Genomic DNA, 15,291 nt, shown 5'->3' with positions numbered 1-15,291 from the left:
CTTCCCTTTCAGGCACTTCCAAACCACCGTATCCATATTTTTTTCCCCTTTCACCTTTACTTCTTCTACCAGATATTTCAAACCCCATCAAACTATGTAATGTTTCAATCAAAATGCTAGACTTATCCATAGTTCCACGGTGTATTTCACAAAACTGCATCCAGATGTCATAGTAATCACCCCAGAGAAATTATTAATTGTATATAAATCTCCAAATTCTATTTCTTATAAAGTTTCAGCACCCCTAGACTATTCAAAAGAGTAGGCCACAGTCTGCCAATCATCCATAGAATGAAAAGATTTTGTTTTGAACCTCAAGCATTTACCAACTATCTGCTCAGACAAAAACTCTGTGGATGATTTATTTTTTATATTTTTTAAAGGAAACAGAAACATTCATAACCAATCCAAGGAAAGATGCACGAGTAGCATGAAGGAACAAATAGTTTTCAAAGTGCTGGCGTGCTAAAGAAGAAATAACATAGCATATTTCATAATCTCAAATTTAACTAATACATTATGCAATATAAATTATTAATATACGAAACATTTGTATTTACATAATTATTCAATGAGCCAACTTGCTTTTTGCATTGTGCAACATAAGCAACAGAAAATTACAAACATACTCCGGACAATGTGTGATATGTACCTGTTTCACTTGGAACTTTTATTAACTTAAACAGCTACTCTAAATCAGCCAATTCACAAATTAAACAACAACCTCAATAAGCTTATTTGATGCCCATGTCCTCGCAACATCCGAAAGTTTGCTTTCCTCAACCTGCACCTGTCTCAACTGTGGAGAATTCAGAACAAGCAACTCAACTGCCTCAGCCTCGATTCCACGACAATGCATAATATCAACATTCTCTAAACGCTTGCAGCTCTTAAACATTGAGACAAGGGCTGCTTTGGTAAGCCCTTTACACCCTCTCAATCTTAAATCAACCAAACAATTACACGAAACCAGCATCGAAATTAACTCCTTATCAAGTAACATTTCATTATAAGATAAGTCCAATTTCCTCAATTGCCTCAAATTCTGGCCCAATGTGGCAAGCAACCCTTGTTCTCGTTCCACAACATCACAATTTATTAATGCCAATTCTTCAAGCCCAGAACTCATGGCAATTCCAAGAGCCTTTAGGCCTTCACCAGTGACAAGGCAACAACTTTGAAGCCTAATACTGGAAAGACCCCGGAAATTCAGAGCAACAGCTGTGAGGTGATCGTTATGAAGGTCCAAAGGTAATCGAAGATCAAGTTTTTGCAAGTTACAATTGCATTGGCTAATGAACCTAAGCAAACCCTCTCTGCTACCACCATCATAAACCAATAGAGAACTCAAAGAGTTACAATTCTCAGCCAATTTTAACAGCACCCCATCAACTATACTCCTACAAGTCCTGAGCTCCACTTCTTCAAGACCCTGTAAGCACCTAACAAAAGACAAAAAAGACCCTCCATCACCAACACCTTCACAACTCTTTAGCTGCAATTTCTTCAGCTTTTTGCAGCTCCTCCATAGCCAACCCAAACCCCAATCATCTGCTCTGATTCCCGATAAACAAAGACTCTCCAAGCCCAATTCTGCATCAAAATCCTCATTCCCCCACAACCCATTTTCCCTTTCAAACTCAGTTGCTTGTTCAACACCATCCCCAGAGGAGACAAAGATTGATAGCTCTTTTAAAACTGGAAACTTTACAACCCACATGAAAAATATAGGCCTAAAGAGATTAATACATAGAGAGGTGAGGTGGGTACAGTTTAAAGAGAGAGAATTCAGAGAGGACACAGAGACTGGACCAGCCATGAACCTTAAAGTTTGAAGCTTGAAACAAAAGGTAGAGACTATAAGGAGGAGATGTTCTGAGAAAGTGGTGGCTGAGGGTATAGTGATGGTGGGGTCAGAGGAGAGAAGGAGAGAGAGCGAGAGAAGAGAAGGGTAGTGAGAGAGGAAAGAGGCCAAGGAAGGAATAGTTGAATTATGAGGACTAAGGCGCAGAGAGAGAAAGGTTTTGGAAGTTCTGTAAAGGTGGAGCCAGCGCTTGGAGACCAAAGAGACTGAAAGAGATGAAGAAGGTATTGGTGGAAGTCTTTGAAAGATTTCTTCAAGGAGCTCATCACAAAGCATGCGGTCCATCCTTAATCGAATGCTCTTTCTTCTTCTTCTCTTCTATACTCTTTGTCTGTTTCTCTTACTCTTGTTTTTGTTGTTGATGATGCTCTTTGTCAATGCTTTGTTTGAGGAACATATCTTTGTTTTCTTGGTTTGTAGAGAGAGAGAGAGAGAGAGAATGGGAGTTGAAACTTGTAAGATGTTTTCATTTCATGTTTGAGTAGGTGAAGAGAAAAAATGGAGGTGTTTGACAATGACATGAGGAAAGTTTGCTTAAACGCTGCTTGGAGTACGTGTGATGCACGTTCCTATTTGGATGAAGTAAAGTAAAACATAGCCAATGCTTAAATAATAAACACCTTTTAGAAAATGGCTTCTTTTAGAGCATTAGTATATTTATAGTTAAATTAGAATTTTGACCCCAAAAAACGCCACTTTTGACGCTTGGATATTGCTAAATTTCTTTTAAGAAAATGCATCATCCAACTGCTGCAACTGTATCAAAGCCAGCTTTTCTTATCTCACTGTGTAAACAAAAAAAATGGAAATTAAAATGACACATATGGTAATTGTGGAGGAAAAGGACATTTCATATTAATCATAATTAGCTATATTGCCTATGAATTGATGATTCTTTGCATTCAATTTTAGACAATTTCAATGAGAACAATTCCCGCCGCATTTTCTGAGTATCATCCGAGTCCGAGATGAAAAGAGCTGGAGATTGTGTCACAGTTTTGTTTTTTATCCCTTTAAGATAAAGATGATATAAATAGAAAATTTTAACTCAAATTTTCTCTTTTATTATTTAGGGTTGGTTTGTCTTAAAATGACAGGTTTTTATTTTTATTTTATTTTTATTTTTTTTATTTTTATAGAAAACAGTTTATTCCAACCGTAGTATAATTTTTTATTATAAATTTTACCTTCTTTTTATTTTATTTTTTATATATATACAATTTTTTTTATACACTTTCTTTTAAAAAAAAAAATTGACCACTTTTAAAACAAAATTTGTCAATGAAAATATACTCATTCAATCACACTATAAGTTAAAAGTAGTATAGAAGATTTGTATTCTTTTATCATTATACCTCTTATATTTTTATCTTTAACATAATAAAAAAATGTTTATCCTCTAAAATCAAAATAATATCTTTTTTTTTTATTTAATTCATCTCATACACTCCCTCTTGCACATAAGTAGAGATGGCAACAAAATGGGACGAGGTTGGATCATAGATGTATATCCCCATCCCATCCACTTATCAAGGCAAAGAAAATATGCACAAGATGAAAGCAGGGTAGGTTAAGATAAGGCTAAATGGAGTTTTTTGTCATACTTAATGAGATATTATTGATGGATACTAGGAGTCTAGGATATGTACCCAAAAAAAAACCCTCATAGAAGCAAGATGGTAGAGGTAAACAAAACCATTTTCGCCTCATCGACATAGGGAATATTTGTGCAAAGTTGAAATCATGAGGACAAAGCAAGAACATTTTTCCGTTCTTTTACATATTAGGGAGTGTTTAGATGAGTTTATTTTCATTGATATATTTTTTTATAATAAAAAAATCAGATTTTTTTAAAATACAATTATACTTTTAAATAAAAGGCGTTAGAAAGGAATGCCTATCCTAATTAATTAATTAATTAAGGGCGGAAAAAACTAAAGCAAATAGAGCAAGGAGATTTCCCTAAAACTGAAAAAAACCACACATCGGAAAGAACGTTTAGTACATTACATATAAGACAATTTTCTACCATTGGACAGATTCATCACTTTTTCATTAGATTCTTTCCTCTGTGCCCCTTGATTCTTGCCTGTCCTGTTCTTATTAGATTCTAATCTGTCTTATTGAAACTAAAATTTAGAGCATCTATAGCAAATGTTGCAAAGAGAAAATATCATTTTGACATATCAAAAGTCTACTTTATTATTTTATTACATCATTTTATAATATCTCATTTATCAGATGTTCTATCATTCAATTCTATACATTAAAATAATATTGGCTACACATTAAAATAATATATTATCTCATCCCTCCCATCACCATCAGAAAAAACAACAACAACGGCATATCCACCACTGCCGCAACAAAAACCACCAACAACTACTGCTGCAACAACACTGACCAACCACCACCGGCACAAACCCAAATCCACCAACGCCACCTTAATAATAAAAATAAAATTAAAAAAAAAAAAAAACACAACTAGAGAGATCGGCACGGCAAATCAAACAAACCCAAAAGCAAAATCCACATCAAACACAACCAGAGAGATCGAATAGAGAGGAGAGAGCGAAGAAAGAAAAAAGGGTAAAGGAAAACCACTCCAAACCCCATCTGAACCCACCCATCAAAACCCATTCACCTCTGCCGTGAGTCCATGACCCACCTTGCCACGACCCAGCTCGCCGCAACCCACCACGCTGCCATACCCACAACCCACACCGTAACCTGATCCACGCCGGAACCCACACCAGAATATACCTACATCGGAACCCATCCTTCACTAGAGAGAGGGCGATTAGACAGAGAAGGAGGAGAGAGAGCAGGATTCAGAGAAGTGGAGATGGAGTGGCTCAGAGTGGGATGAGAGAAAAAGATGAATAAAAAAATAATAAAGTACAAATTTCATTTGAGTCCGTACCGTGTCAAAAATGCAACGATATTGTAGTATGTTACAAAAATTTGACACATTTAACACATCTGATAAAGCTCCGTTTTTGTGTTTGGTGTGCCAAACATTGATGCAAATAATTGTTCTTTCAAGGACAAATAGTAACACAAACTCAAGACTCAACTGAGCAATTTATGTGAAGGACCAAAATCACAATGGTTTGAACTTTGATGTAGTGTAATGAAATTTAAATTTTGGGAAATCAAATATTATGACATTAAGAATTTGATTACCAAATGTCCTTGCTACAACTACCCTCATTCCATGGCAGTTTCACGACACTTTTAGAGTATTAGCAGCAGTGAAGCTAAATAGCTATATAGTTATTTTAGTTTCACCAAAACAAAAAAATACTAGTTACAATAGTGGAGCCATAGCTAAAATATATATATATATATATATATATATTATTAAACTTCTCTCTCTTCTCTAATTAAAATAATATTTTCTCTTTTTCTTTCTCTCTCTCTCTGGCATCCCTCATCTCCTCTTTGCTTCGCCGGCTAGCTTGCCAGCGGTGATGCTTATAAAATCCATATAAAACCCACCGAATTAGACACCCAGCCACTAGAAAAACACCAGATTGGACCACCAGCAACGCCGATCCACCAAACCCACATCACAAAACACAAAACACAAACCCACAGAGATAGAGTAGAGAGAAAGATTGAAGCAATGCCGGTCCAAATTCCATACAACCACCACAAAACACAAACTCACATCACAAATCACAACCCACAAACCCGCGCTAGCACAACCCACAACCCACAAGATCCTCGAGAGCTTCGACGATTTCGTCTCCGACGCCGGTGAGGAAGGTCTCGAGATGGTGATGAGTGGGAAGGAGAGAGTGGCAATGAGATAGAGAGAAGTGGGAGTGGAGAGTGGAGAGGAGAGAAATGAGAAGTTTTTTTTTTTAGAGTGGAGAGTGAGGCATGGTGTGAGATAGAGAGAAAGAAAGATTTTTTTTTTTTTTTTGGAGAAAGAGAAAGAAAGAAATTAATAAAATAATGTAGTAGATATATTATTTTATTGTGATATTTATATTATTTTATTGTGTTGAAAGTTATAATAGATTTATTATTACTTGATGTTTCATAAAGTGAATATGTAAAATAGATAAAATAATTTTTTGTGATTTAAAATAACTAAATTTTTAACTCTGATGTCGGAGATACTCTTAAGAACCATTAATCATGGAACCTACGGGATGCTGTACCCTACATGAATAATAATCCATTGTGATTCCTTGGACGATATCGACACGTGATAAGTGTTACATATGATCGCATTATATTGGGTTCAGTGCACATGACATCGGGCTCAATGATGCCGACCCTATCAAGCTGTGTCCCTTGAAGTCTAGAACCAACTACCATATGGCCCTACCTCAATGATGCCGACCCTACGAATGGTGTGCATCAAACCATTAAATCCCAGAAAGTGCTTTACTGTAGCTACTTTTGCTATACTAGTCAATAAAAAGAACATTCTATTCCACCATAATATATTTGATTATTCCCATCAATAAAAAATATATATATATTTGATTATCTTTTTTCTTTTTGATGGAATTTGTATATCTTTATTAATCAATACAAAAGAAGTAAAGCTAATACCAAACAGTCAATCTTATTAAAGTTTCATGAGAACCTACTTTTTGGTATTCCTTGCTCTTTAAGTGGGTGCAGAATACGGGCTTTTAATTTTATAGCAACTTCTTTGATCATCAATGGCAAAAGAGATCCTAAGGCAACAAGGCATCCAGTCCACATCAATCCATTTTTTCCAATTATTTTACAGACATAAACACCTTTTCCATCAATCATACCAAACAAAATGGGCATCTTGCCTTAAACATATTATCCATCTCCCAACAAAAAAAAGTGTGTATGCCCGCACACGCGTGTGCATGTGAGAGAGAGGGAAGAGGGATTTAAATCTGTGAAACAAATTATATGATATCAAAATTCCCAATCAACTAGATTCAATCAACTGTGCAGTAGCACAAGATCCATTCTACAAATATATATTGGATTGACCCTTCTGACCTAACTGTCGTGAATCCAACCACAACAAAATTGCTAAGCCAAGAACCTGTCAAATGGCTATAAAGTATGGTTCACAATACCCTAAACAATGAGACTCCACCCTAGATCTAACATCTGAGTTAGTTGGGCAATTAAACTCATATTCAGATTGCAGGCCTCACTGTGGAACTGAGGCTCAGCATGTATATTTTGAAGCAAGCTAACTTGGTAAACATGCATTGAAAATCTAAAGACACTTAGCATCAAATTGTAGTGCAATTAGAATCTAACTTGGATTCTTGATTGAGTTTCCAATTTAGCCATCTGATCATCTCACTTTCTCCAACCATTCATTCAGAGTCACTAAGTACATTTTAACAGGCCTGCAGAACCTTACTAGCAATGATGAAGTATAGGTTCTGCAGGAGAGCCCCTTTATGCGTAGTGATACAAAATTACTTACAAAGATGAAAGATTATATTCCTGAAGAACCTACTTCTCCAGAACCAGCCCATGACCAATAACAAGCAATTTAGATAAGAAAGATAACATTGAGATAAAAATGCAATTAATCTTATGATTTGTATGTTTAATTCGCTCAGTAATACACGGTAAAATTGAGAAAGACATGTCAACAAGGATGAAGTATTACATGAATACACAATATCCAGCATGGCAGGTGAATCATACCTATATAGAGGTAAGTAGCACTGCTCCATGCCCAAATGGATTCCAACCAATTCCAGAAGTCACTAACACTAATGCCATCAAAGCCTTCAAATACACCTTTAAACACCAAAAAAGCAGTTGGTGGAAACCCAATAAACCCCAAAGCTAGATTACAAGCCACCCTTGAAAATTTTCTCAACTTTCTAGATTTAACATCAAGCTTCAAAGGGTGAGCCATCAAACACATAGGGACCATTAGCAAAGCCCCAATTTCAGCTGTAGCAAAGTTAATGACTGACATGAGGCACAGACCAATGAAGGCAGCTGAAATAGTCACCGATTTCAAGAGAGCCCATTCTCTTTGTTGAGGTTGAGATGCATTAACATAGTAAAATGGAGAACCCAAAATCCAGAACAAGATCAGAAGGCTGAAGATTGAAAGCAAAACCCAGACTACAAAGCTGGTTGTTGGAGTGCAATTGGGAATTTGACAGATGAAGTATGGGAGTAATAAAACAACAGCTCCCCACAGGTGAACTACAAGAACCTTTTTCGCTGCATAGAGCCATTTCCATGATCTGAGAGTGATGCCAAGTTCATTAGCAGCACTGGCTGGATGATTGGATTTGTTTTTTTCAAAACTAGGATCCAAATTATTAGCATGAGCATAGAGAGAAGCTGCAACCATCGGGAGTGATGCAACGAGTAGTGCAAAGGCGATCATGTAGACTCCAACAGATAGAAACTTACTAGGCGATGTTAAAAGGTACAGAAAGAATGACTGATGAAACTTTTCAAGGAGGTTGTTTACTGATCGTATAACTCCTTCAATCAACCTGCACCAACCCACAGAAAAACCTTCAATCAAAATTACGCAAGAATACTGAATCTTTTGACTATTAATGGATGATTGTGAGCATAGTATACCACCAAATAATGACAAACAAGGAATAATTAAAGAGGGCCTACACCAAATAATACTAGTTAGAGACGGGTTCAAGTTACACATAGTTTAACTTCTAAACTTTTACACATTTTTTAGACCACTGATTTCAATTAGATCTAATGGCGGGAAAATTATTGCTTTCCACATCACCCCTTTTCCTTTTTTAAAAGTTTCACTCTTTCTCACACACACTTTCTTTCCCTCTCTCAAATCTTGAAAGCAATCTAAGGTCGTCATCAATTCAGAGAAGGCCAATGCTTAACGTTCATCATTGGTCTGAGGAGCTACCCATGGCATGGGTTGTTGGGAGTTTAGAAAGCACAGTGAAGGAGTGCGTATTTGTTGGCAACAGTCAAAGGTATTTAAGGATAAGAAGAATCAAGCCCAGCACAATAAATTTCTTGCACAGGTTCATGATCGACAAGAACAATAAAAAAAAAATTTATTTTTTTTATTTTTATAATCAACAATAAATAAGAATTGCTTTTGAAGAAAAATAAGTTCATTGAAGCCTGAACTTTTGCCTAATACAGTGACTTTGGTAGAAGAAAACCCAAGGACCAAGTTTTAATTTTCAATTTGCTCCTGTGTAGAGATATACTGTTGCTGCAACCCTCTTCAGTGAATGTGTTCCTTCAACGTGCTTCTTGAACTCCCAATAACTTTTGCCATGGCGGAGCTCCTCTGTACCTACAGTCTACATATGGAAGTTGTTGGCCTACATTGAATTGATGATGACAATAAAATTGCTTTCAAAGATTTGAGAAAGGGAACTAGAGGGAGTGCATGAGAGTGGAGCTTTGGGAAAGGAAAAGGGGTGATGTGGAAAGCAATATTTTCTCCACCTTTAGATCTATAGAAATTAATGGTCTAAAAAAGGTGTAAAAGTTTAGAAGTTACTCCAGATGTAACTTGAACCCATCTCTACTAGTTACATTAGTAGCAATTTCATAACCAAAGGATATTCTAAAACAAGAACAATAAAATGTTAAACATCAAACAAGAAATCAACAAATGCTTGTAAAAAAAAAAAGGCATCCTCCATTTCAGTGTTCACAAAAAGATTTTTTTGCCCTGAATTCAACACAAGTTTTTAATTGAGCATGACTCAAGCTTTCTACCAAAAATGATTGAATACCACAAGTTGCCTCATCAACAATTTCTTTCTATCATTTTATTATGGCATGGGATTCTTCACCACAATTCAGTACACTCTTTTTAATTTTGTTGGGAGGGGGAAGGGGGGGTTAAATTAGCTAAGTTGTGCAACTAAAATCTAACAAGTAACAACCTAACCCAAAATAAATAACAAAGAACATTTAACAGAAAGACTATAACATGTTAGAATGTATGGAAGCATTCAAGCAACACAAACATCTAGTAAAGGGCAGTAGTAATACACGGGCAATCAAATGTATTCACCTACTATTGGCATATTTTCCAAGTATTAATATACAATGACCCCACCCCCCTCTACCTCCAAAAAAAGGTTAAAATGCTAAGAAGTGTTCAGCTGAAGACAACACTGCCTTCTGCCAATAGATTGGCAAGATACTCATTCATGTCCCTTGCCTACATGTCTAGTAAAATAATTCAAGTTACAAATGGTACTTTGAAAGAATTAAATGAGCACTAACCGGCCACCTCGCAGAAGGAAGTCATTTTGCCTACCCTTGTTATTTGAAGAAACTCTAGAAGAAATTTCCAAAGTAATTGCATCTACCTGGTAATCACGAAAAGCACCATGGGGACCTGTTGGAATACCCAAAGCCTGACAGCAAGGAAAATATCACATATAGGTAAAAATGACCTCCGGGATCAGAGAGAAGTGAGATGAAATAACCCTTTAATTTTCCCGGTCATTCAATTTGAAACTGTAACAGTAATATATTCCACTACTCCCCCTAAAAAAGGAGAAAATAATTTTTTTTTTTTAAATAAATGAACAGATAGGATAATAAACTACCTGGTAATACAATGAACTTGCGAGCGTAGCAGTGCCCTCAACATAATCTGCAGCTGGGATACCAAACTTCCACTGGGGGTTTAAGCTTTTAGCCAAATGTCCTAGTGATTCAAGTATTTCTCCCAAAATCATGAGCCATTTGCAGTTAAGTAAAGACCACATTTTCTCCACCTTTATCCGCAAACCTTGCCTATGAACTGCTAAATAATTTACAATATTAATGAGATCTAGGTTTGGCATCTGTCCATTGGATGCCTCAGCATATATGCTAAGACTGTCCTCAAATTGTTCACTTCTATCCACTACCTTAATCACAAGGGCTGCAGCCATAGTCCCAGCTCGTTTAAAACCATCACGCATATTTCTTTCTGTGATAGTGTTCTCTTCCAGTCCATGACACATTTCAGCATATTGTGTGCCTAATCCACTAAATACAGGAATGTAATAATCTCTTAGCCAAGCATCAACTGCAGCATATTCTCCATATTTTGAATCTGCAACAACCCATATAATATCCTTGGCCAGCCAAGTAACTCGGGTTAGCAAGGAAAATACTGAGTATGCAATGCCCAAAGATAAAGCCTCACCCAACCCAATCTTCTCAGAATTGTAAGGTGTCACCAAGACAATAGCTTCTTTCCCATCACCACGTGGGGCTCTTATTATTCCAACAGTATTGAGACCAAATGATGAACAACTAATGTTCTCCCGAATTGTTGCAGAATCAGGGCTAGAAAAAAAGTGCAATGGATGAAACTGATTTGATTGAGGGTAGAACTTTTGAAAACTAACTTCGGCACCCAAGTTGGACATATATTGGGCAATCAGTCTTTGACTTTCTCTGCACGAGGTAAACAGAAAATCACATTGGACAGACTTACTTTTTTCCATCATTTTATCTTTTTCCCAGTGGGTGGGGGGGGGGGGGGGGGGGGTTTGTATTTAGAATTATAAACTTGTGATGCAGAGTCAGGGCAAAATATCAAGCTGATGGAAAATTAAAACATAAAGAAGCAGAAAGCAGTGCAAAGTAAATCTACTCCATGCATAAAGTGCATACACAACTTGACCAAGACTTAATCTTAATGAGCACATAAAGGTTGTACCTAATGCAAAAAACTCCCACTTAACGTGCATGAAAGATAAAATAAAGAGAAGAAAGATAATGCAAGTTGACCATATAGCAAGTTTCATAACAATGCCTAATGGCATGTTTATATGTAAATAAAAGGGAATTGAAAAAAAAATATCTGGACCCTATTTCTTATGATTTGGACAGATTTTATTAACAACAAACTAGCTGCAAAACAAGCAGTATACTGCTACGTACTACAGATTCCATCAAAATTAACAAACACCTAAACCAAACAAACAAATAAATCTACATAACGCAATGCCGACCAAGCCAAGTCCAATCCTACTCAGTCCAACCTTAAGCAGCTTACTGATCCACTCAGCTCATTACAAGCCTAAAATTATTTGACACTTGTAGATGTGCATGTGTGTGGGCATCAGTGATGGATTATAAGACCCACAAAATCTAATATTTCATAGAATTAAATCAGCAAAGACCCAGGCACGAGTATTAGTGCCAGAGTTACATCCTCTTTCAATATTGGAGTAAATTTAACTTGATGAGAAATTTTAAATAATTGTTACTCTCCCATCCAAATTTAGATGCCTAACTCTCTTTGCTGAACATCCGAAAATACATGTCCACTTTGCAAAAAATGGAAGTTCTTCTTCAATTTCCTATAATACCGTTACCTTCTCTATTTCTTTTTATAAGTAATAAAAATTTTAATGAAGAAGGACTATTTCATACAGAAGAATGAAATAGCCAAAAAAATATGTACAAAAACAAAGAAAAAGAAATTCTGTACCAAAGGAAAGGGAATCTTTAAACAACAGAATGGAACCACTAGAAGTGAATCCCAAGTACAAGACCAATCAAACAACATCCCTACAAACAATGCTATGAGCTGGTACCCTAAACGCTCTGAATCCTCAAACATACAACTATTATGCTCCTTCCAAATGATCTACATCACACACTATGGTACCAAGTTCAAAATATTCAACGAACATTTCCCAAACCAATTCCTCTACACATCCAACAGATCAACCAGCCTCTTAGGTAAGAACTCCATAAGATCTAAAAGCATAACTCCATAACTGGGAAGCCCCTTTACAATGAATCAAAAGATGATCACCATTCTCCCCACTTCAGTGACACGTACAACATCAATCCACAATTGTGAAACATCTTCTCAAATTATCACCAGTGAGAATCTTCCCCACGCAGCCATCCAAACAAAGAAGGAAACCCTCCGTGGTGCCTTCACACCCCAAATGCTTTTCCAAGGAAAAGTGACAGCACAAGATCTCCACAAGGCATTATAAATGGAACGAATGTCAGAACCTCTATCATTTTTCAACCTCCATCTCACTCAATCTCCATCCTCGTTAAGAGGAGTATGATACCATTACCTTCTTTCTAAAAACCAAATAACAATCTTATTCTTATAAAAGTCGTGCCATCTCTAAAATAAAGTAAATGACATTTTCAAAAAGTCACAACATCTTTCTTCTTCCTATTAATAATCATACCATTTCAAACCAAGACATTTAAATTTAAATTGGGAGTAAGTAGTTTCCATTAGAATACAAAATCAAACCCAAGTGCAATCCATATATAGAAAACATTTTAAAAAAAAGGCATGTGAAGTAAGCACGTACATGCCACTGGCCATAGGTTTCAAATCTAAATTGGTTAAATCCTTCACCAGTCCATTTGCCTCTGAGACTTCTTGACTAGAGAGCATGGGATTTGCTGAACCTGTGAAACATAAACAAGAAATTTTTAGCTAAATTTATCTCATAACCTTCTCCGTCCCAATTTAAACGTCTCCATGACTTCCCATAAATGCATTTTTCACTTTCTAAAAATAGAAATTCTCACTTCTTCAATTTCTATAATACCTTAACTCTTTTTTCTAAATAACAAAAAACAAACAATTAAAACCCATACCACCTCTTATGTAACATGAACATAACTTCTATCATAACTTGTTAATGTGGCAAGTTATGATTGGTGCAACATCACTTTTCACATAAACCAACCACCACCACTACTGACACCGCTTTTATTATACATCAATCATAAAATAAATACTTCGTTCCGCCCCCATCTTGTTACTAGTTCACAACACTATATATTGAGATATATCCCAGAATTATGTTCACTTTGAAAAGTAAAATAACAAATAATTTTTGTTCTAACTTACCAAATACTTTAATCTAAAAATTCCATAATATTCATTTCCCAATTGGGTACACTCAAAACTGGACAAAGTAACAATTAGGAAGAAGACTAGGAGAGAGAAAGTGAGACCTGGCATGAGGGCATTTTCGGAAATGTAGGTGTTCTTGGCGAGAAGTGGCAGAAGAAGAAGAGTGAGAACCCCAGCTGTGCAGCAAACCACACTGAAAACCCAAAAAAAAAAAAAAAACACCAAACCAAAATCAAAATCAAAGCTATGAATGAATGAATGAAAGAATTAAGGAAAAGAGAGAGTATGTATGAGGGTACCTAAGGAGGTGGCTGTGAGAAATGAGGAACATCCCAAGTCGCACGATTGGACGTAGCTTCACTTTGGGGGCCTCGCTCTCGCTCTCACTATCGCCCATTTTTGTTTTGTTGTAGATCAAAGTTTTCACAGATTGGAATTGGAAAATGATTTCCACAGGAAAAAAGAGGTAGCGGGGGAGGAAATTGTTTTACGCTTTCCCCGAACCCCTTTGATCTACTTGTTTAGTACTTGAAGCCAACGCCATCACACTCGATTCTTTTTGGGGGGTCTAGCCTTCAGACATTTTTTAACGGAGTTACCTCTTTTCAGGTGATTCTTCTTTGTTTACCAAGACACAAATTGATTTTTTTTTAAATGTAAGTAGGAGTTAACCTTGGATGCTCTTGTGAGTTCCAGTTAACTTAATTGGTAAAATCTCTGATGATTGTATAAGAGATTTAGGTTTCAATCTCTACCTATACCAAAAACTGATTGGTGTCTTGGTCTGATGATAAAGAGCTATTATCAGGATGGCATCATTATCAGGAGCGGACGCCATAGGTTGAAGCTCTAAAAAAAAAAAAAAAAATCTTAGAGCACGTTTGGTAGACTGTAATAGGCACTGTAATGTAATAGTTATCCCTATGATTTAGCTATTCAATAGTTTGGTTATGTTTTTATTACAGAGAATAGTCATTTCTTATGAATAGCTATTCTTTAAAATGAAGAATAACTATTCTTCTCTAAAAGGGTCGTAATAGCTATTCTTTAGTAGATGTAATAATTTCTAACATTAATATATTTTCAAATAAATAAATTTTCTATATCCACCTAACAATTATGGAAATAAAAAATCATCAAAAAATAACTCATCTCTCTAAAATTTAAAATATATTATTTTCTAGGAAATATATTTGTATGAATGAGATATTTCCTAAAATAGATCATAAGTTTTATTCTAATGTTATAACTCACAACCAAACTAATGAATATGTTTAGTTATTCCATTACAATACCTTTTATTCCAAGTAATAAATATTACCATTTCTGTTGTAATCAACATTCAGTGTACCAAACGTACCCTTAGATGCTCTTATTTAGCCATTGGTTGAAGTAACTGGAGCCTACAAGATATTAAATTTTAGAAGGTGCTTGGTTTGTGTTTTCAAACAACAATTTTCAGTTTTTAAACACATGTACCAAACAGACTCTTAGGTACTAGATAATATTTCTCTCAACTCTTATTATATTCTTTTTATTGGACGTAAATTTTGAAAATCTAATCGTTAAA

At 35.8% G+C, this 15,291-nt stretch overlaps 2 protein-coding genes across 2 annotated transcripts; both read right to left on the bottom strand.

Moving 5' to 3' along the window:
• Positions 1 to 466: 466 nt before the first annotated feature.
• Positions 467 to 2,349, bottom strand: LOC115976592 (F-box/LRR-repeat protein 3). Its single transcript, XM_031097951.1, has one exon. It carries the CDS (start codon positions 2,147 to 2,149, stop codon positions 713 to 715), a length of 1,437 nt encoding a protein of 478 aa, XP_030953811.1. The 5' UTR covers positions 2,150 to 2,349; the 3' UTR covers positions 467 to 712.
• A 5,042-nt stretch (positions 2,350 to 7,391) lies between these two features.
• Positions 7,392 to 14,304, bottom strand: LOC115976591 (glycosylphosphatidylinositol anchor attachment 1 protein). The gene is made up of 6 exons (XM_031097950.1): positions 14,021 to 14,304; positions 13,823 to 13,914; positions 13,168 to 13,267; positions 10,429 to 11,269; positions 10,100 to 10,233; positions 7,392 to 8,352 (listed from the first exon to the last, which is right to left on the bottom strand). The coding sequence occupies exons 1-6, from the start codon at positions 14,116 to 14,118 to the stop codon at positions 7,479 to 7,481; spliced, it is 2,139 nt and encodes a 712-aa protein (XP_030953810.1). The 5' UTR covers positions 14,119 to 14,304; the 3' UTR covers positions 7,392 to 7,478.
• Between the last annotated feature and the right edge of the window lie 987 nt (positions 14,305 to 15,291).

The sequence above is a fragment of the Quercus lobata genome, chromosome 2 (assembly GCF_001633185.2).
Source record: "Quercus lobata isolate SW786 chromosome 2, ValleyOak3.0 Primary Assembly, whole genome shotgun sequence".
Classification (NCBI taxonomy): domain Eukaryota; kingdom Viridiplantae; phylum Streptophyta; class Magnoliopsida; order Fagales; family Fagaceae; genus Quercus; species Quercus lobata.
Note: the sequence above shows the minus strand (reverse complement) of the source record. Positions and strands in the feature narration are given on the sequence as shown.

Excerpts from the sequence above, each read along its gene's own strand:
- LOC115976591 (XM_031097950.1), bottom strand. The coding sequence starts at position 14,118 with ATGGGCGATAGTGAGAGCGAGAGCGAGGCCCCCAAAGTGAAGCTACGT. Across the intron at positions 13,268-13,822 it reads CGAAAATGCCCTCATGCCAG|GTTCAGCAAATCCCATGCTC; the intron begins GTCTCACTTTCT and ends TATGTTTCACAG. Across the intron at positions 11,270-13,167 it reads AAACCTATGGCCAGTGGCAT|AGAAAGTCAAAGACTGATTG; the intron begins GTACGTGCTTAC and ends TACCTCGTGCAG.
- LOC115976592 (XM_031097951.1), bottom strand. The coding sequence starts at position 2,149 with ATGGACCGCATGCTTTGTGATGAGCTCCTTGAAGAAATCTTTCAAAGA.